Source organism: Chlorocebus sabaeus, chromosome 18 (genome assembly GCF_047675955.1).
Source record: "Chlorocebus sabaeus isolate Y175 chromosome 18, mChlSab1.0.hap1, whole genome shotgun sequence".
Classification (NCBI taxonomy): Eukaryota; Metazoa; Chordata; class Mammalia; order Primates; family Cercopithecidae; genus Chlorocebus; species Chlorocebus sabaeus.
In genome coordinates this window covers 37,289,058-37,310,400 of record NC_132921.1, presented here as the reverse complement: position 1 = coordinate 37,310,400, position 21,343 = coordinate 37,289,058, and the positions used below count along the sequence as shown (strand labels likewise).

General features: G+C 44.1%; 1 protein-coding gene and 1 long non-coding RNA gene across 3 annotated transcripts in view; one reads left to right on the top strand and one right to left on the bottom strand.

Annotated features, from left to right (window-relative positions):
* LOC140708991 (uncharacterized) overlaps window positions 1–21,343 on the bottom strand; it is a 167,989-nt gene that overhangs the window by 68,654 nt on the left and 77,992 nt on the right. Inside the window, exon 3 of one of the 2 annotated variants that reach the window (XR_012089301.1) lies at window positions 2,517–3,011. The exons of the other annotated variant lie outside the window; for it this stretch is intronic. This is a non-coding gene — a long non-coding RNA (uncharacterized lncRNA). Of the gene's footprint in view, window positions 1–2,516; window positions 3,012–21,343 lie in introns of those variants that run through there. 2 annotated transcript variants of the gene reach the window in all.
* SLC14A2 (solute carrier family 14 member 2) overlaps window positions 1–21,343 on the top strand; it is a 204,956-nt gene that overhangs the window by 155,996 nt on the left and 27,617 nt on the right. Inside the window, exons 6-10 of the mRNA XM_073006350.1 lie at window positions 2,844–3,036; window positions 7,046–7,193; window positions 8,573–8,707; window positions 10,507–10,556; window positions 11,356–11,530. Of these exons, the coding sequence (XP_072862451.1) occupies window positions 2,844–3,036; window positions 7,046–7,193; window positions 8,573–8,707; window positions 10,507–10,556; window positions 11,356–11,530 (701 nt within the window). The remainder of the gene's footprint in view (window positions 1–2,843; window positions 3,037–7,045; window positions 7,194–8,572; window positions 8,708–10,506; window positions 10,557–11,355; window positions 11,531–21,343) is intronic.

Below are 21,343 nucleotides of genomic sequence, written 5' to 3'. Positions count from 1 at the left end.
GGCAGAAGCAGCCCCCAAATGGGGAAGTGTGATGTACTCTAGGAAGAAAGACAAGACTGGTGTGGCAGAAGCCCAGTGAAGGATGGAGGAGTGGCAGGAGGGGAGGGCAGGGACTCGATGAGAGTCAGAACAGGTACACCCTGAAGACCCAGTAAGACTGATTTCTATATCAGCTGTGATAGAAAGCAGTTGGAGAGTTTTAGGCAGAGGTGTAATGGGATATAGTTTAAATCTAAACAAATCACTCTGCTTGCAGGATGGAAACAGATTTTAACTGGAGTAAGAGTAGATGCTGGAAGCATCTGCTACAATAATCCACAATTATCTGCTACAAAACCCCACAGAGATGACAGTGTTTAGATTAGAGTAATATCCATGAACACGGTAAGAAGTGAGTGGGTCTGGGGTATATTTTAAGGACAACAGAGGCAACACAACTTGTTGGGAGGTTGTGGAATACCAAGGAAAAGAAAAGAAAAGAAAATCGAATACACTCCTAGAATGTGCCCAAGTACCTGGGTTAATACAAAAGACCAAGAGAAGAACTGGTTGTTGTTTCACGCGTCCGTGTGAAAAGATCACCAAACAGGCTTTGTGTGAGCAACATGGCGGTTTATTTTACCTGGGTGCAGGTGGGCTGAGTCCAGAAAAGGAGTCAGCAAAGGGTGGTGGGATTATCATTAGTTCTTATAGGTTTTGGGATAGGCAGTGGATCTCACAAAGTACATTCTCAAGACTGGGGAGAATTACAAAGAAACTTCTTAAGGGTGGGGGAGATTATAAAGAACTTTGATCAGTTAGGGTGGGGCAGAAAAAAATCACAATGGTGGAATGTCATCAGTTAAGGCTATTTTCACTTCTGTGGATCTTCAGTTGCTTCAGGCCATCTGGATGTATATGTGCAGGTCACTGGGGATATGATGGCTGAGCTTGGGTTCAGAGGCCTGACAGTTGGTGGCAGGAGACAGGATACAAATTAAGAATTCTGTTTGGACACATTATACTGTGGACTTCCAAGTAGAGATGTTGTAAAGGTAATTGGATATACAAATCTGGAACACAGTGATATGATCAAGATTCGGGAGGCGGAAGCACACAGAAGCTTTCATCTATGGTACTAAAGGCAATCGCCCAACAGAGAAGATTTTTTTAAGAGAGAGAGAAAAGATTCAAGACAGAGTCATACGCTTTTCCAACATTTAGAAGTCTGGCAAGAAAGGGGAAAAACCATCAAAAGAGACTAAGAAGGAGCAGGCAAGAAGAAAACTAAGAAAATCCAGTGTCATGGTAGCCCAGACAGAAAGTATTTCAATACGGTGGGCAGGTCCAACTGTCAAATCAAAGCAATGGGGAATGACCATGGACTTGGCAAGATAGATGCCATTGGTGAAATGGACAAGAGCCATTTCCATGGTGTAATGAGGGCACACACCTGATTGAAGTGGGTTTGGGAAAGACTAGGAGGAAAAGATTGGGGACAGCACAGAAAGCCAACCATTTCGAAGGAATGAAGGGAGCAGAGAAATGGAGCCACAGCTGGAGTGGCCATCAGGTTAAAGGGGGAAGATGTTTAAAGGTAGAAGACACTAGAGTATGTTATATCCTGATGAGAATGATCCGAAGAAAAAGAAGAGATTGAAGCTGTAGCAGAGAAAGGAGAAAATTACAGGAATGAAGTCCCTGAGGCAGATTAGATCCAAAGAAAAGGGAAAAGAATTGTCCTGATGAAGGAGCAGGGACGCTTCAATTATGTGAAAAAGGCGGAGAGGCAGAGTATGTGGGAAGAAAGCAGACAGGGTGTGGATTTTATGGCTGGGAAAACAAGCCTTTCTCATCTTGTCGCTTCTATTTTCTTAATGAAGTAAAGTCAAGTGGTTGACTGAGGCTAAAGGGAAGCAGACAGTAAAGATGTGAGGAGAAAGGTGAAAATGTGAAATACTTGTCTCAGTAAGTTGGAGAGTTAATTGGCGAGGGATGTGTAGGAGGGTTTTCAGGAAGTCTTAAATGCCTTTTTGAAATCCATGGTCATTCATTAAAAGCAGACCATTTAAACAAATCATGCAACTTCAGGTTTTGCCCAGCAGGTCACTGAGTGTGGGTGATATGGGGTATTCAGTGTCTAGGGTGGCTGGTGCCTTCCAGAGGAAACTGAAGCTAAGGGAGATTAATTACCTAACAATGTTCCTTCAGCCTGTACCCATAGGAGTGAGTTAGGATTTGCACTAAGCTTTGTCTGTCTCCCACATCCATTCTCTTTCCAAGGAAAAGGTGAAGAAGACAGAGGGTAAAACAACTGAAGGTCCTATTTTTCCCCTGGCAGTTTCCAGAGTAGCTGCAAGTATTTTTGCTGAAATTAGACCTGCAAATTGCCCATATGCCATTGCAGCCTCCTCCTAGAAGGTCAGTCTTCCAAAATGTTATCACAACCCTGAACAATAGTCATTGTACACCTTGGTGATTCAAAGGCAACACATTACATTTTGTAAGGGTCACATTTTGTTTAGTTTTCTCGGTTTAAAAAACAAGGAAATATTTCCATTATTTTATAAAGTGTTTTACTCAAAATAAGTTACGATATTTTTAAAATTTGTTTCTCAGTGGTGTAAGCTTATGAAGCAGATGACAATACATTGGCAAAAAAAAAAAGAAAAGAAAAAAAGGTAAGAGCTGAAATTGAATACCTTATTCCCCATCCCAGATCAGTGGAACACTGGAGTCTCAAGGGGGCCAGAAACGCTGTGCCTAGGAGAGGAGTCAGTGGATGATACAGTGGCCAGAGCTGCTAAGACAATGTAGACCTCAGGATGTCACAGGGATTAACCCTTTGTCTCTTCCATCTGCAGCCCAGTTCTTTCTAGTGCCTTGAATTCCATCTTCAGCAAGTGGGACCTCCCAGTCTTCACGCTGCCCTTCAACATTGTAGTCACCTTGTACCTTGCAGCCACGGGCCACTACAACCTCTTCTTCCCCACAACACTGGTAGAGCCTGTGTCTTCAGTGCCCAATATCACCTGGACAGAGATGGAAATGCCCCTGGTAAGTTACCCAGTGGTGATGAGTTGAGACCCCCATATTCCACTGCAGGCCTTCTTGCCAACCAATTTGTGGATTACCCATGCTCTCAGCTTCTCTAGAAACATCTCTGCCAGATGATAGGCCTCAGCAGGGTATCAGAAAAGGTTGCTGCCATGTCCATAGATCCTTTCAACAAGTACTTATTGAACAAGTAACGCGGCCTGGATACTTTTTCAGATACTGAGAACACACAAAGATGACATCCTGCTCTTATGAAGCCTGCATTCTATACAGGGAAACTCCAACACACAAGTGAACAGATAAGCGTTGACAGTACAGAATCGTGGTGGTTGAGTAAAAGATATTAGATAAAATGTATAGTCAGATAAAGGGGCAAGATACGAAAATAAACATTTAAAATTGGGATTTTAAAGGCATTAGCATAGAAGGCAGAGGGTTAATTTTTATATACTCTCTCTCTCAGTGGTTCTCAGGCAGTGATAATTTTGCCCCTTGGAGACATTCAGCAATGTCTGGAGACATTTTTATTGTCAAGACTAGAGAGGTGCCACTGACATCTAATGAGTAAAGGCCAGGGATGCTGCCAAACATCCTACGATGCACAAGACAGCTTCCCCCTGCTCCTGCAGAGAGTAATACAGAACAAAGTGTCAATAGGGCCAAAAGGGAGAAACCCTGCTTTCTATCCTTTTGTGGTAAATGTACATATTCATTTATTCTGCTGATCTCTAGACATTGAAGATATAGGAATGTAGTAAAGATCTAACATAAGATTAAATATATAGAATTGTAAAACTTTGACCTTGTTAATGAACAGAGATAGCTAATAGCTAATACTTAGCAAGCTTACTATGTATCAGATACTGTTCCAAGCCCTTGACATATTAACTCATTTAGCCCTCATAATATAACCTAATACTGTAGGTATCATCATTATCACTATTTTACAGGTGAGAAAACTAAGGCACAGAGAGGGTTAGTTGCCCAAAGTCCAACTGCAGATAGTGCCTATTCTTAAACCCCAGGCAGCCTGACACAAAGCCTAAGCTTTGAACCATCACCCGCCTAGTCCAAGGCAGGACATGTACATGCAGCTTGAACAATCCCAGTGAGGCAAAATCCCCTACTTATTGGTGCAACCCACCCTGTCATGTTGGGGTATTCTTTACCTTCATCAGAAATCCATCTCCCTTTATCTTTCACCCATTGGTTCCAGTCTGCTTTCTAGAGCAATTCAGGCTATTGTTTCTGCAACAGTCTTTTGAATATTTGCTATCATAACCTAAGTCCTCAAATATTGTTTGTGTGATACGATGCTTGAGTCCTGCCCGTCTAGGTGTGCTGCAACCTCAGTGTAGCCTGCAGCTGTGCTCACCTCTGGAGCTACCACACCAGGGTCCTCCAGGGACAGCCACACTCTAAACCTAAACCCAGCAGAAAAGGAAATGCTTCCCCAGCCGTGCTTGTTAACACTGCAGCAAACAATGCAAAACCTTTTCAAGTTGTGTCTGAGGCTGGGGCTGGGGCACGAGTGGCAGTGTTAGGGCATAAACCCAAGAACATGGAAAAGACAGAGCTCTACATTTAAGGGAAAACCCACCTTCTCAGGTGGAAAACAGGCAGAGCAGGAGCAGGCACAACACTCAAAATTCTGCCAGGAGCATCGGTGACAGGCCGTCTGACAATCAGGCCACAGGCTGTCCCTGATCCCTATGCATGAGGTATTGCCCAAGTAATGGCCAAAGGCACATGTGGCACCAGCAGGAAGAAAAGTCTCTCCGAGCCCCGACTCTACACTGCTAGGCCGGACAACTCAACACCGAGGGGACCAGTGTGGTGTGGGTCACAGAGAAAAGATGCCTCTTGTTCACCTTCAAAATAAGCAATTAGAAAGTGGTAGGAACCAAAACCAGGCATCCTGAGACCCATACCCACCCACTTAACACCCCACCAGCCCACCACTCTGACAACCACCTTCCTTCTCTTTCCACCTTCTGGATCTGAGTTTTGAAGAATCAATGCCACTTCCCTCTTTCTCTTTGAAACAACAGAGAAAGGCCTTCCTTTTTGTTTAATCAGCTTGTTGTTGCTACATAAGAATTACAAGGAGTGTGGAGAAGGCCTGGTGCTCAGTACATTTCCAAGGCACACCTGACTGCCCTTCACCCAGGGTGTCAGCTGCGGCCTGGGAGCAGCGTGCTGGGAGGGAAGGCCGCCTGGGGAACAGCTCACCAGGCTGAAATGTGGATCCCAGTGGAGGAAGCTTCATTCTAAACCCAGGCTCCATTGTAAGACCCCTCATTCCTTCATTCCTCTCATTCTTGAGCGCTTGAGTTTAAAATCTGCATTCCCACATGGAAAGGTGGATGTGAGCTCCCCTCAGCATCCCGCATTCCTCAGATCTTGGCAATCATGGGGTATTTATTAAGTAGACTTCCAGCCTGTTCTCAGCATTTAAGCTGAGTTCCCCGGTCTGGTACAAAGTGTTTTCTGGGTTTCTATAAATATGATTGAGCACCCCACCCTTGCCATTCCTTTCACAAGATTATAGACTCTGGTCCAAACAGCATTTGGTTATTAAAAGGCCATTCATTCAGATACAAGAGTGGGCAAAGCTTAAGAACCCTCTAGGCTCTTCAAATACTACTCCCTGAAGAAATCATACTTATTCCAGAACTAAATCAAATTGTCAAAAAAGTACAAAATCTGGTCTAAAGGGAGAAACTAAATGATTCCCAGCATCTATAGCAACATCGACAGTGGATCATCCGTAACTCATCTCCAGTGCATGCCAGACTCACCTAAGCCCCACCCTGCCCCATATCAATTAAATCAGAATGTCTAGGGAAGAGCTGGCCATCAGTGTTTGTTTAAAGATTCCCAGAGGGTTCTACTGTACAGAAAAGTTTGGGAACCACTGACCTAATCAATTTCTATTTGTTAAGCACCTATGATGTACCTGGGCATAAAGGGCCCTGTCCTCACAGAGGTCATGTGACCTGGCAATTATAAAAAGAACTACAGAGTCTTAAAGCTGGAAGATCATCTGCCAAGCCAGCCTCCTCATGTTATAGACGAGGATGTGACATGCTCACAGCCACACAATGAACTGTGCAGAGCCCTGATGGAAGCTGGAGCCCTCTACTCCCAGGCCAGTGCTCTGCCTGCCCTGCCATTCTCCCTCCTTTCTTTTTCTGCCCTCAAAGGACTCCAAAAATATCCACAATTCAGCCTGGCCGAAGAAAAGCCATCTGACAGCATTGCCAAATAAATCCTCCCTAATTCCAGCACCACCAAGTTACTCTCAGGCTCAGGGATGTTTGGACTTCAGGCCATTCTCCAGATGTTCCACATACTACCTTTCCACAATGCTATGCAGTCTTTGTGAGAAGGGGACACACCTACTCCTCCTTTCCAAGGGCTCACAACCCCCAGGGTAGCTGTGAATGGCCAGGGGCCAGCAAAGAGGATGTGTCAGCAGTGGCTTGACAAAGAGACAGCAAGGGTGACAAAGACCTCAGACCTGAGCTAGGGGTCAAGCTCAGAGCCTCTAGTCTGCACTTGGCTACCAACAGGCTGGGTGACTTTCAGTCAAATCATATATCAAAATGGCCTATTATATTTCCAATATTCCTAGAATATTTGTATGGATTTCAGAAGGTCTAGAGGAAATCCCCAAGAGCCCTGAAACTCCCGTTGGCATTCTAGGGAGGAGGTGCATTCTGGTCCCCTCAAAGCAGAAGCCATATGTTCCTCAGAAGCATCCATGCCCAGCCCGTGTTGGGGGCCCTGGCTTTGCATGAGGGATGCTCAGATGCCTGCTGGGTGGTGGAGTGAAGAGCTGTTTGTTCCAGCTCATGCCTCCCATGTTCTCTCACACACTGGAAGGTGCAGTCATCCTCCTGTTCCACTCCATTACTCCCCCAAGGAATGGATCAAATCTGGTCCTGAGTCTGGTTTTACATTACTGGTCCATGCTCCAGTGACCTGTATTCTGTTAACTTTGCAGCTCTTACAAGCCATCCCTGTTGGGGTCGGTCAGGTGTACGGCTGTGACAATCCCTGGACAGGCGGTGTGTTCCTGGTGGCTCTGTTCATCTCCTCACCACTCATCTGCTTGCATGCAGCCATTGGCTCAATCGTGGGGCTGCTAGCAGGTAGGACAGAGCTCCCTTTCTTCAGGTCCTCAGGATAATTCACTTGAGGTCACTTCTCCCCTACATACAGCAAATCTTCCAGACATTCTCTTCCCTGAAGTTTTAAATACTTTCAGGGAGCCAGGCATAGTGGCTCACGCCTGTAATCCCAGCACTTTGGAAGGTCGAGGCAGACAGATGACCTGAGGTCAAGGTGAAAACCCATCTCTACTAAAAAATAAAATTAAATTAAATTTTAAAAGTACAAAAATTAGCTGGGCATGGTGGTGGGCACCTGTAATCCCAGCTACTCAGGAAGCTAAGGCAGGAGAATCGCTTGAACCCAGGAGGCAGAGGTTACAATGAGCCAAGATCATACCACTTCACTCCAGCCTGGGCAATAGAGTGAGACTCCGTCTCAAAAAAAAAAAAAAAAAAAAGAAAAAAAACCAAACAAGCAAACAAACAAACAAACAACAACATGGAGAGATGCAAAGGGGTAAGAACAAAGCTGGCCTGCAAACTGAGCCCCTAGAGCTGAGGGTGCTGGAGGGACACAGGGATGGGGGCGGGAGCAGTAACCAAGACCAACTGTGATATAATAAATGTCCCAGCACTTTGAAATTTTTGGTAAGATACAAAGAAAATTGTTCTCAAACCTTGGATTGCCATTGGACAAATGTGCTTTAATATTGTTACCTGTGTATATGTATGTACACACATTTAGATAGGTATTTGCTCTTTCTGACAGCAGAGTCAGAGATTGGGGTAGTAGCATTGGGAGTAGGAACCTGTTTTAGACTTCTTCCAATATTTTTCAAAGATTTTTTGGAAGCAAAATTTTTTAAAGTATTTTTTTATTTGGAAATAATTTTAAACTCATCAAAAAATGGTAAAAATAAAAATATGAGGCGTCTGTAAATTCTTTCCCCAGATACACCCACATCTTACTCCTTCTGCTGTATCATTCCTTTATCTACATATATCCATAAGGGTAAAGAAATATTTTCCTGGGCCATTTGAAACAACTTCTTAAAAATATTTGTTTAAATCTTCTAAAGCTTTTTGGAATCTTTCTTGCTAAGACTGTAGTTGCTGTAGTCAAAGGAGTAAGAAGGGGCCTAGAATCCCACCTCCTTGCCTCTTCTCACCTAGGAGGAAATAGTCGGACCTCCAAGTAAAGCCTGTGGCTTTGATAACTGATTTGGAAACCACTGTTCTCTTCTCATTGAAGGTTTCCTAAGACCAGATGCCATTTGTAGAGGCTCTTTTGATGGGCAGGTTTGGAGATGTGGGGTGAACAACAGTATGGAGGCCACCCTGAGACCTGGCACCAGCCCCAGGGTGGTCTTTGTTCTGTGGCCCAGAATCAGACAGAAACACCACACCTTGTCCCACAGCCCTGTCCGTGGCCACGCCCTTCAAGACCATCTACACAGGCCTCTGGAGCTACAACTGCGTCCTCTCCTGCATCGCCATCGGGGGCATGTTCTATGCCCTCACCTGGCAGACTCACCTGCTGGCCCTCATCTGTGGTAGGTGTTCAGAAAAGCTGACAACCAGGTTACTCTGGCTACTCCTTCCCTTCTTGTCTCTGTGAAACCCATGGGAACCACTAATCAATACTGTTCAGCAGTGACAGAAAGGCCAATGGCTGGCGTCCTAATGTCAGTGCTGCCCTTAACAGCTGGGATTTCAGGTTCCTTTCTGTCAAATGGGATCACAACCACCTAATAGTGTTACACTTACACAGTGTTGTAAAGTTTACAAGGGAATCACATACGCATTTCCCTGTGTGCTAATGACAGCATTCCTGCTCTCTGTAACTCCTCATTCAACAACTGTTTATACAGCACCATCCAGTGCCAGGACCTAGTCTAGGCATAGAAGTTACCATGGTGACTACATCTCATGAAGCCACAGCCTAGCAGAAGAGAAGTAATTGCACAAATAATTACTAAGACTGCAGCGTCCACAAAGGTTGTTGGAATGATCCAGTGAGGTGATGTACCAGGAGCACTAAAAATCATAACAACATTATGCAAGCTCGATTTCCATAGAGTAAATACAGAATATGCTGCCAGAAGGGAAATCAGCCATAGTCCTTCTCATACACCTGTATCCCAGCACCATACCCTGTTATATAAATATATGAACTCATTTAATCCCCCCAAGAATACCACCAGGCATAGCCTGCCTGGCCCATTTTACAGATGAGGAAATGAGGCTCAGAGGGGCTAATTAACTTGCCCTAGAAGATAGCTATTAATGGCAAAAGGGAGAGTCAATCCCAGCCCCAGCTTCCCACCAGCTCTCCTCTCCTGGCATTGTTCTCTGGAAGCAGGACAGGACATTAATAAATAAAACTAGAGTCAAGGAAACAGAAGAATAGCATCTGGAACAGCTTCTCTTTTGTTTTTTCCCACTTATGCATGGAGACTGAGAATGACTTCCATATTCCTTGTAGCTCCCCTCAGCAGCCAACATGAGGCTGGGCATGGAGATAGTGGGCCCAGTAAATATCTGTCAAGTCAAAGTGCCTGTTATTTTGAGGTTCAGACTATAACTGCTGTTGGCCTTCAGAGAAGTGGCAGATTCCAGTGTCTGGAATCGTCTGGGAAGCCTACAGGGGGAGGCTAGGGTTTATCACAACACTTCTGGTAGGATTTGAGTTGACAAACAGAGAGGGAAGAGGTGTTCTGCATAGAGAAGGAGAAAGAGCAAAGCTGCAGGGCAGGAGGAGTTTGTCCAGAGGCACCAGCTACATGGACAAGCTTTCCTGGCTGTCCTCAGGACTCAGCTCCCATGGGGGAACCCAGCTGCCTGGCTCCTGGGGACTGGTTCAGGGGTCCAGTAAGGTTCAGCCCTGGTGAGACCTGGTGAACATCAAGCAGCATCACAGCTGCTCAGAGTTTTGAATAGGAGGGACTTTGGCAGGAGCTCATATAGTCTGACCACTCTTCCCTGACAACAGACAATCATCCAGCCTGTACTAGCTCTTCACTACCATCAGCGTAGACAAGCAAATGATGTTTATTGACCCATGACTCTATGCAAGGCCACTATAGAAGCAGGGAGGGGACAAAAAGAAATATAAATTTTAATCTCTACCTGAAGAATGAACAGTCTGGTGGGAGACAGGCCTCACCTATCTACAGAGATAACAAATAATGCCAGGCAAGCATGCCAGATGTCAGGGCATGGTGCAGAATCTGAGGCTGCAGGAGAGAGGGTGGGGCTTCTGTTCTTAGTCTGGGCTCCCTAGGCTGCAATGGCGGTGGCTTAGGGGGAAGGCCCTGGGAAGCTCACTCTGGTGATCCTTGTTCCTCCACAGCCCTGTTCTGTGCATACATGGAAGCAGCCATCTCCAACATCTTGTCAGTGGTAAGTGTGGATTCTCCTGAACACTACCCCAAAGTGCTCTTCCCAGAGCTTCTGGACATACGGGGTTGTGGGGTCTGGGAAAGGAACATTGAGGGGATAATGGTAGCTGGTGCTCACACAACATCTCTGTCAAGGTTTGTCTAAGGTTGTCCAGAGGAGAATTGACAATTGCATACATGTACCTCTAGGGGAGGGAGGTGTGTGTGTGTAGAAAGATTGCAATGTAACTAGCAGCAGAAAACACGGACGGACAGATGGCACTGTGTGACTGGATGTGGGGGACCAATTTGCAGCTCCATCATTGAAAGATTCTGATTGTGCCTCAAATTATCTGTTTTGTTTTTGTTTTCTTTGCAAGACAGGGTCTCGCACTGTTGACCAGGCTGGAGTGCAGTGATGCAAACTTGGCTCACTGCAGCTCCAACCTCCCAGGATTCAAGCCATCCTCCCAGTTCCACCTCCTGAGTAGCTGAGACTACAAGCATGCATCACCATGCCCAGCTGTCTTTTGTATTTTTTTGTAGAGACGGGGACTCACTTTGTTGCCAAGGCTGGTCTGGGCTCAAGTGATCCTCCCACCTTGGCCTTCCAAAATGCTGGGATTACAGGCATGAGCCACTGCATCCAGCCCCAAATTCTTTGACCAACTACTGTGACATTGCAAATCTGGGAATATCAGTGCCTTCACTGGAGGGAGGATCTCCATCCTCATTGCCCATCACATTCTTTTCCCCCAGGGTCCCCAGTCCAACACAGCAAACTAGGAAACTTCTTCAGCCCCCAATGCTTTTGTTTCCAGGTGGGCGTGCCACCAGGCACCTGGGCCTTCTGCCTTGCCACCATCATCTTCCTGCTGCTGACGACCAACAACCCAGCCATCTTCAGGCTCCCACTCAGCAAAGTCACCTACCCCGAGGCCAACCGCATCTACTACCTGACGGTGAAAAGCGGTGAAGAAGAGAAGGCCCCCAGTGGTGACTAGCCATGTTCCGGGAAGAAATGCTCTTTGCCTGACCTGATGTCTGCTCCCTGTGTTCTCAGCTCTGGTTCAATCAATTGCAGCACTCACTTTCTTTGCCTCTCCTTGCACCTGTGTAGAACCAAGCACACCTGTAACTTTCTTTCCCTAAGCTGATTTTCATTCTCTGCCTGAATCTCCATAACTACCTACTGTGCGGCATTAAGGGAAGTTGGTATTACAGTAAGATTTCCGGAGTTAGCAATAAGGAGTGTGTTTTAAATGTTGTTGACTTAAAACAAAAACAGTAGTCCTTTGGAAAGGTAATTAACAGATGATCTTCTTGGCATGTTAGACTAAATAATAGATGCTATAAAATTAAACTTGTTGAGTGTCCTAAGCAGACACAGAGTAGGAGGGTAACTCAGGGGACACAGGCTAGGAAGGGAAGGCTCTCTAGTGGCTGAGCTAGAGGTTAATGACCACAGAAAGGAGAATTTTACACTGATGGGATTTTAAAGTCAAAACAGGGACAACTGGGGCATGGAATTATCTAAAGGAGTCTTGACCATTCAGTGGTCTTTGTAAGGGGCAAGGCGATATTCCATAGCAGGGAGGAATTAATAAATTAGAATCCTATATATGACTTTATTATGGATGATAAGCATTTCCTAGTTTAGGTCAAACCAGTATCTCTTTTAAAATTTATTTTTTTTTTAATTTTACTTTAAGTTCTGGGATACATATGCAGAACATGCAGGTTTGTTACATAGGTATATATGTGCCATGGTGGTTTACTCCACCTATCAACCTGTCATCTGGGTTTTAAGCCCCACATGCATTAGGTATTTGTCCTAGTGCTCTCCTTCCCCGTGCCTCCCATCCCCCAACAGGGCCCAGTGTGTGATGTTCACCTCCCTTTGTCCATGTGTTCGTTGTTCAACTCTCACTTATGAGTGAGAATGTGCAGTGTTTGGTTTTCTGTTCCTGTGTTAGTTTGCTTAGAATGATGGCTTTCAGCTTCATCCATGTCCCTGCAAAGGACATTAACTCATTCTTTTTTATGGCTGCATAATATTCCGTGGTGTATATGTGCCACATTTTCTTTATCCAGTCTATCACTGATGGGTATTTGGGTTGATTCCAAGACTTTGCTATCGTATATAGTGCTGCAATGAACATATGTGTGTATGCGTCTTTACAATAGAATGATTTATAATCCTTTGGGTATATACCCAATAATGGGATTGCTGGGACAAATCAAACCAGCATCTTTAAGCAGAGATTTCAGGTAAGGAAAGTACCCGAGTTCCATGTGTAAAAAGCTTGGGAAATCTACTTCATTCTTCTATTTGCTTGTGAGCACGGGAAGCTTTATGAAGTGTATGATATTTAAGACAAATAGGTAGCCCTGACGGTGGAAGGACAAACAACTATCTATGAATTTCATAATTTGGTTTCCCAACTATAGTCAATAGCTTTCATTTGGTCTTTAAATGTATATATAGATCAGGGGTCAGCAAACTTTTTCTGTAAAGAGCCAGATAGTAAATATTTTCTGATGGGAGGCCATATATTCTCTTTGGCAAAGTCTTAACCCTGTCATTATAGCATAAAAGTAGCCATAGACAACATGTAAATGAATGATTATGGCTATGTGTCAATAAAAGTTTATTAAACAGGCGGTAAGCTAGATTTGGTCCCCAAGTTGTATTTTGCAGATCCCTGATAGAGACAGCCAACATATTAATGCTTACAAACTGGTGGGCAGTGCACAGGCCCAGACAGACACCACCAAGTCCCTTGCAACAGACATAGCAAAGGGGTTTGGCATGCTGGGTGATGGCATGAAGACCCTCAGGAAATGGAGGACGCTCAGAAAAGTGAGAGTAGCATAACTGGAATCAGGAGGCCCTGCTCTGGGGCTACTGGAGAACTTAGTGCACAGTGATGTGCACTAAGGGGTGCAGTTTTAAACCAATAGTTCCACATTGTCTGGGAACTATTTTCTAAGGCTCACTCTTCTCCAACCTCTCGCCCTGTTCTCTCATCTGCCAGAAAGTACACCATTCTTGGACAAGGAAAAAAAATGATGACCCTTCAGTGCTGGTGTTTTCCAGGCAGGAAGGACAGGGAGGTTCAGAGAATCCAAAGGTTGGAAGGGAGTGTGAAGATCAGGTGGTCCCATCCCATGATGCAGGAAAACCTCTATATTATTAGGATAAGGGCTTCAGTTCTCTGTTGCGTTTCCAGAAGGGGTTCAATTACCCAAAATGGAGGCAAAACTCCCAAAGTATTTTAACAACAGATAACCAGAACCAGAGACCCCATTCATTGCCCTAGAAAATCCCCTCCTGTCTTCATTAAGCCCTTTGAGACTGTCCACCCAAAGCATTGGGTCTGATTGGGAACTGTCTTTTAGTCATGCTTACTGGATATCCAGGAGAGGAAAACTATTTGGATATAAAAAATTATTTCAGCTGATTTGGATGAGATTATTGCTTTCTTTTCCCACCAACTCCCCCCATCTCCCCCAACCCCTGACAACTCTTCACCTCATCTCATGGGACTGGAGAGCTCCTGGAGTGATTTTGTCCCACCTTCCCCAGGGCTTCCTCTCCTCAGCCACCTGCTGAATGGATAGGTAAAAGATCTCTAAACTTACAGATTCACAGCACCAACATGAGGTTGCATGGACATGATGAGAGAAGAAGGGTTTGGGGACCCATATTCTGGCAGTTTTTCTACCATCACCCCAAACTACAAGCAAAAGCTCTTGGCTATACAAATGATAGTGTCTATGTTGAACACAAATATGCAGTCATTAAAGGTGTGTCCGTTTGGAGAGAAAGGGACTTTAGAGGAGGCTGTGTCTCAAACTCTTTCCCTATGGCACCCATCTTCCACTTCCCCTCTCCCAGTTTCTGCCCTCCCCAACGCTGTCTCCCATCTTTATCTCCTCTCATACAACACTGATGAATTCTACTATCAGCCACGACAGTCTGGTCCTGCTGCACTTTAAAATGGCAGATCTTAAATCATCTTTCCAATTTCTTCCATAATTGACATAGTCAAGTTTTCTGCTTCATCTTGAGGTTTGTTGCCATAGAGTTACTTACAATGTTCTCATAGAATGATTTCAATCTCTCCTGTATGCATGGTTTTATCCCCTTCTCATTTCTAATCTTACATAATTTTGTTATCTCTTTTCTTTAATCAGGTTTGCAAGGGGTACATTAATCTTATTGACTTTTTCAAAGAAGCAATTTTGGATTTACTTGTCCTTTCTACTTGTTTTGGTTTGTATTCTATTGATTTATTTTTCCTGTTTCCTTAGGGTTTAAATGTTATTTTCTAATGTTTTAAAATTGATATAGAATTCTTTCATTTTAGGTCTTTCTATTTTAACAACAAAGTCATTTACAGCTATTAATTTTCTCCTGAGTACGGCTTTAGCTGGGTACTATAGGTTTTAGAATAAAGGAGTCTACATTTATCATTTTTTAAACAGTTTGTAATTTTAATTTCTATTCCTCTTTGGTGGTTTGAGGATTATTTAATAATGGATTTCTTAATTTCTAGCATTTAGGAATCTTTTGATATTTTTTAACTTTGTATATCTAGTTTTATTGGATTATGAGCAGAAAATATGGCCTGTAAAATCTTTATTTTAAAATTGTGTGAATTTTTCTTGGTTGCCAAGTACCTGATTGATTTTGGACATATAAAATGAAATTTTACTTTGAAGAAATACATATTAAATTGATTTGTTAATTGTATTATTCAATTCCTCTATGTTCTTATTTTTTGTATATGGGGTCTTAATTCTGAAGAGTTTGTTAAAAATCAACTATAATTGTACAGTTTCATTAATTTCTCTTTGCGTTTCTAAAACATTTATCTCATATAAGTTACCACATTGTTTGATGCCTATTAATTTATACAATCATTGATTCTTCATAAATTTTGCCTATTATAAGTTACCCTCTTTATTCTAGTTAACATTTTTAACCATCACTCCAACTTAACCAATATTAATGTTGTTGTACCTTCCTTCTTTCTGATATTTTCTTATCCCTTTGTTCTAACCTTTATCATTTTTAATTTTTAACTTTGTTTACTTTTAACTATTTCTTAAAAATAACATATGGCAACGTTTCATGTTTTTACCTAATCTCAGTGTTTCTATAATAAGTTAACCTCGTCACATCTTATGTAATAACTAATATACTAGTTTTTTTCTTTCACTTTATTTTTTTACTCTTAATTTTTCTTTGCTTTTTTGTTATTTCATTTTTCTCGTTTCACAAGTTTGGTCATGGTACTCCCTCTTTCTTTCTTCCCTTTGTTAATTTGGTCCACTGTTGTTTTACATTCTGCTAGTAGTTACTGCTCCTTTCCCAACACTCATAATCAAAAACATATTTCTCTCTTATAAAAACAAGATGAAAAATAATTTTCCCTGACAAGATACCCCATTTCTCCAATGACCTTTCCCTACCCCGAGAAACTATGGCCTTTGAAATAATTTCACTATTCCCCTCCCCAGCACCCCAGTCCCTAAAATGTGTTTACTTCCCCAGCCATCTCCCACTCCTCAATTGTGCTAAGATCATTTATCATTTTTAATTATTTTCCCCTTGCAATATGCCTCTTCTTTTCACAAGAATTCTTCCTGAGCCCATACATCGCACATTCCCAGCCATTCTATCATCCATTTGGAGTTTACCATTTGTATTGAACATGTTACCTTTTATTACTCTTTCATCTGTTCTTCTTCCCCTGTCTTGCTATCTCTGTTCCAATTCATTTATTACTTGTTTACAACTCTTTGTATTTTCTTCAAGTAATCTATGAGAGAATATGGTGACATATCCTTTGACTCTTTGCATTTTGACAGAGTTTCTTACCCTGGCAGACGGTGACATTTTGGAGGCATGGGGCTCCTGCCCTGCAGTCTGTCCCCTCAGTGGTCTCTAGATGTTGTTCCTTCATTTTCTGGCTTTTGGGTGCTACACGTGAGAAATGTGGTGCCAATCTCATTCTTTTTCCTTTGTAAATAACCCATTCTTTCTTTCTAGATGACTGTTAGGTGTCTTTTTTATCTACGGAGTTCAGGAATTTTATGAAGCTAAGCCCGGGGTGTCTTTTCTCATCAATCTTGCCTTTTAATCTGCAAACTCAAGTCTTTCTTCAGCTTAGCGACTTTTCTTCTAAGATTTCATTATCGGTTTCCCTCTATCTCTTCCTTTTTTCTGTTTCTGGAACTCCTATATCCATGTGATAGGCCTCCTTGATCTCTATTTCAAGTTGCTTGTGTTCTTCTTCACAATTTTTATCATTTGTAGTTTTGCTCTGCTTTGAGATATTCATTCCTTCCATTTGACCTTCCAGACCACCAATTTAGGTCCCAACAATAACCTTTCTTTTCTTCAATTCAACAGATAAGTTGAACTTTTTTAGTTTAAAAATCATGTTTTTAGTTTCAGAAAATCTTTGAGATGAGGGCTAAAATAGAATCTCCATGTGTGCTTATGATTTTTCTTTTAATTTTCTATCTCCTCTTGCTCCAGAAATCAGATACAGCTTCTCACAACTCCTGGCCCCAAGCTTCTGCCCATTCCCCTTAATCCATCACAGATGGGCCCCTGTGTAGCCTGCCCAGGGCCATTTGCCAACTTTCATGAGCTGAGAAGTTCTGTCTGCCTCATGGCCTAACCTTATTCACTCATTCACCCAGAAGACATTGCATGAGGAACTATTAATGTGTTACTCAGGCCCCAGGATTGACAACAAATTAGGAAAGAATCAGAACAGCTCCTGCCTGCAAGGAATTCATTTTATGGGAATATACCCGGCCAGGTGAGTAGTCTCACCTGGGGTAAAGATGAGGATGCAGACTGCCTGAGCCCACTGAAGGTCACAGCACCACCTCTTTTTTTTTTTTTTTTTTTTTTTTGAGACAGAGTTTTGTTCTTGTTGCCCAGGCTGGAGTGCAATGGTGCGATCTCAGCTCACTGCAGCCTCCACCTCCCAGGTTCAAGCGATTCTCCTGCCTCAGCCTCTCAAGTAGCTAGCATTACAGGCACCCACCACCATGCCCAGCTATTTTTTTTTTTTTTTTTTTTTTTTGTACTTTTTAGTAAAGACGGGGTTTCAGCACGTTGGCCAGGCTGGTCTTGAGTTCCTGACCTTGTCAGGCTAATCTTCTGCTTAAAAAGTGTTTTAGGCATGATTTTAAGGGTTCCAGGAAGATTTCAGTGCCCTGTCCCCTTGTATCCCCTATCTTTCCATTACCTGCTGCCCAAGTATTCCCAGCCATTCCTTCAACTTAAGGCTTTGAATCTGTTCAGCTGTAAATAGTCCTGAGAAGGTACCACAGTAAGCATGATCAATCATTTGTATCTTAGGCCAAAGGAGCCATTTCTGAGAACAGATTCGATGAAAAGGGAAGAAAGAGTACAAAGAAAAATGGGTGGCACATTTCGAGAGAATCTTTGGCAAAGGAGGGCATGGCAAGATGAGGCCAAGCTGGATGGATGGGGGTCTGGAGCACCCTCATCTCACAGGGGAGGATGATGATGAAGCTGGTTGTGTTTGGCTTGGAGAAGAGATGAAAGAGCTAGGGCTATGTGTGTCTGCAGTATTAGGTAATGATTGTGGGAGAAGTCAACATGTTCAATGTTTCTTCAGAGCACAAAGGGAGTGCACTAGGTGGGAGTGATAAGCAAACAGACTTTGAATCAGTGGAGAAGGGCGCTTTTTAACAGTGGAAGTTGCTTGAGAGATAATGTCCTGTGAGGTCCTAGGATTCCTGCCCTCATAGTGCAGGAGCAGGGTGTGGAGGCCAGTTGGAGATGCTTGTTTTGGGTGGTTAACCAGACCAGATGACCACTGCAGCCTCTCTTTTCCAATTCCCAACTTTCTGTGATTCTATGACCCTGAATTCCCAAGGAGGAATAAAGAGGAGTTATCACTGAGGTGGTAAAAGGGTAAGAACATGAAGACCATGTGTACCAAAAATATACCACAAGTGCCTTTACTACTTTTCTAGAGCTTGACCAGTTAGCCCTTTGGCCACTTTACCAAAATGCTCAACATGGTTGCTTACATGGACAAAAGCTGGAGACCAACATTCTTCAACTGCACACTGACTTTCTCCTTCCCATCACTCTCCCCTCTGAAGGGACTCTCTTTCTGGCCAACCCTCTAAGATCTGCCTGTCAGAAAACTATGTCTTCACAGCCTGAGTTTGTGGTTATATCAGACCAGTGTGCAAACATCACGGAACATTTGTTCATGCTTTCCTGTATGAGCCTGAGCTTAGTTTTCTTGGGTCATGAAGGTTGTGATGGCCTGAGGACAGCTCTAATCTAAAACTAGGCAGGGACTGGCAGTTTCAGTATGGGTATGATTTCTACTCGATAAACCATGGTCTCATCTGGCAACTTTAAAGGCATTCACATTTTATGTGAGACTTTTTTTACTTGCCTGGTTTTTCCTGTCTCTAGTCATTCAGAGAAAAACGAAAGAATCCACAGGGAGCCCTTCTACCCCAAGTGGAACTAGAAATTCCAAGACCCCAAGAAGGGGACAAGTGAGAAAATGACAAGTCCTTTTTAATCCTCTGCAAATTGATAACAAGGACCTCCCAGCCCCCTTCTACTGCTGCACAGGCTGCTGGAGCAGAATGAAGCAAAGTAAGTAGCCCTTTGGAGAACTTCCAGCTCCAGCTTGCATTTATTCTACACGGACTTGGGCCCTTTCCCTTGGAGGATCTGACCTCCCCAAGTTTAGCTCCTGGTGGTCAACGCAGGCCTCCTCCCTCTGTAAGGTTGAAAATGTAGAATTGAAGGAAGCCACTAGCATTGTGAAGAAAACCTCGTTCTCAAGTGAATTCCAGTTGAGCCTTCAAATAAAGGGTCTGTAGGCATAAACTGATCTCTTGAAGAGCCCTTGGTATCTGAGCTCCAGTCTTTAGTAGGACCTGTTGGGGACAAGATTCCATCTTGGCCTTCTGCTTTCCAAGATAGCACTTTATTGCCCCATCCTGAGTCTAGTGCGTGTGACAGATACTCAGTACATCTTGAAGAACCACAGTTCCATTTGGCTAATGGAATGTGTATGAACTTCCTGAAAGCCTTCTTAAGGTCATCATTTCCTGTCTTTTCAAATTAATGATATATTGTTCACAGGTGGCTCCCTGTTATGTCTGGAGTAGGTGGATGCTTAGGTAGCTGGAGTGAGCTCATCTCAAGAAGTTCAGGAGCCCTTAGGAGAAGCCAGAGAAGCCAGGGCAAGAGAACAAGGGACAGCAGTGAGGGCTGAGCCAACAGGCCAGCCAGCAGGGACAAGAAAAACATGAAGGCTCCGTGTTGCCAGCAGATAGCCATGGGCCCTGAACTAGCAACACAAGGACAGGCCCCTATGCAGGCGACCGACCTCCCCTCCACATCATTCCCCACCTCTCCCTGGAATGTGGGGGCCTGCTGGGCTCCTCCCACCCCCTTTGTTTGCTTTCCTCCTCAGAAGGCCCTCCGTGATTAGGACCCCTCTTTAACAGTTCCAAAACGCCTGGCACGGTGGGAAGGGGGCCTTTGACATCAGCGGGGGAGTTTGTCTACTCAGGTGTAGCTAATTTCCTCAGTGTTAGGAACCTGGGTAGACTGCCTCACACCCCACCACTGAGTGTGTGTATGTGGAGTGGGGAGGGCAAAAGCTTGGGGGTTGATGCATGACCCATCATACTCACAAAGCCAAACAAAACATGTTTGGATTGGGCCCCCTCCCCAAACTCCAGGCCCCCAGACCCTATGGCCTCATGGGACTTGCAATGGCCAGCTCCCTAATATACAGATCTCAGAGTTCTTCCTGCTGGTGGGGGTTCATCATACCCTTCTTGCTCTGAGAGGGTCCTGCAGTAAGCCTCCAGGTCCCCAGGACCCCAGTCAGCAGGAATCAGAAGGAAGAAAGGTCTGAAAATGTCCATAGAACTAGAAAGGCAGCATCTAGTATCGGGCTGTGCAGAAATTTCCATTCAGATGCTGATCGCAATACTGTTCCCCTGTGCCCTGCCCCTATGGGGAATTAAGGGAGTTTATTGAGGTGGGAAGGCAAATTGGCCCCCTGAGGAGATAACACTTAAATAATTGCTTTAAAGGCAAATGTTGGAGGAGAATTCTAATGAGAGGTACAACTGGGAGGTAACCTATGGGACAAGAGAGAAGCTACCAGACAGTCCCCAGCTCTGCCTCTTTAAAGAGAACCTACCTGATCCAACCAGGTTGGGGGAACTGTGGTAGCTGAAGCTAGTCCTCCCCAGGGAGTTTAGGAAATAGTCTTTTGGCAGGAAGGCTGTGGGGACATGGGTGAGCATTTGTGAGAAGGGGCATTTGTCTTTCTTCTCCCCGGTCCTCCATAGTACCCTTCCTCAACTGGCAGACGTGCGCCAGGCACAAGTTCAAGGAATGCAAGCTAGTGAATTTATAGCAAGTCAGCCAGAGGATGACCTGGAGGGCTCAGGGAGGTGAAGAGGTTGGTGTTTAGGAGAAGTCATAGCACCTGGAGTTGAGGACCAGAGATGCCGCCCAATCAGAAGGAAGCTGCTGCTTTCTAGTCCCAGTGGTCTAGATTCCTCCCACTGCATGCAGGAAATCAAAAGGAGCCCAGGTAAGAGGTCCTGGGAGGGAGAACTGAACCAGGTACATGTCCTAGCCAACAAGACCACTTAACTCTTCAAAGGAAGAGAAGAAAGAAAGGCTGATCTTGTTCTGTTTCTTCCTTCTGTTGAACTGCATCTGGGGAAGACAGTCCTGGGGTGGGAACCTTA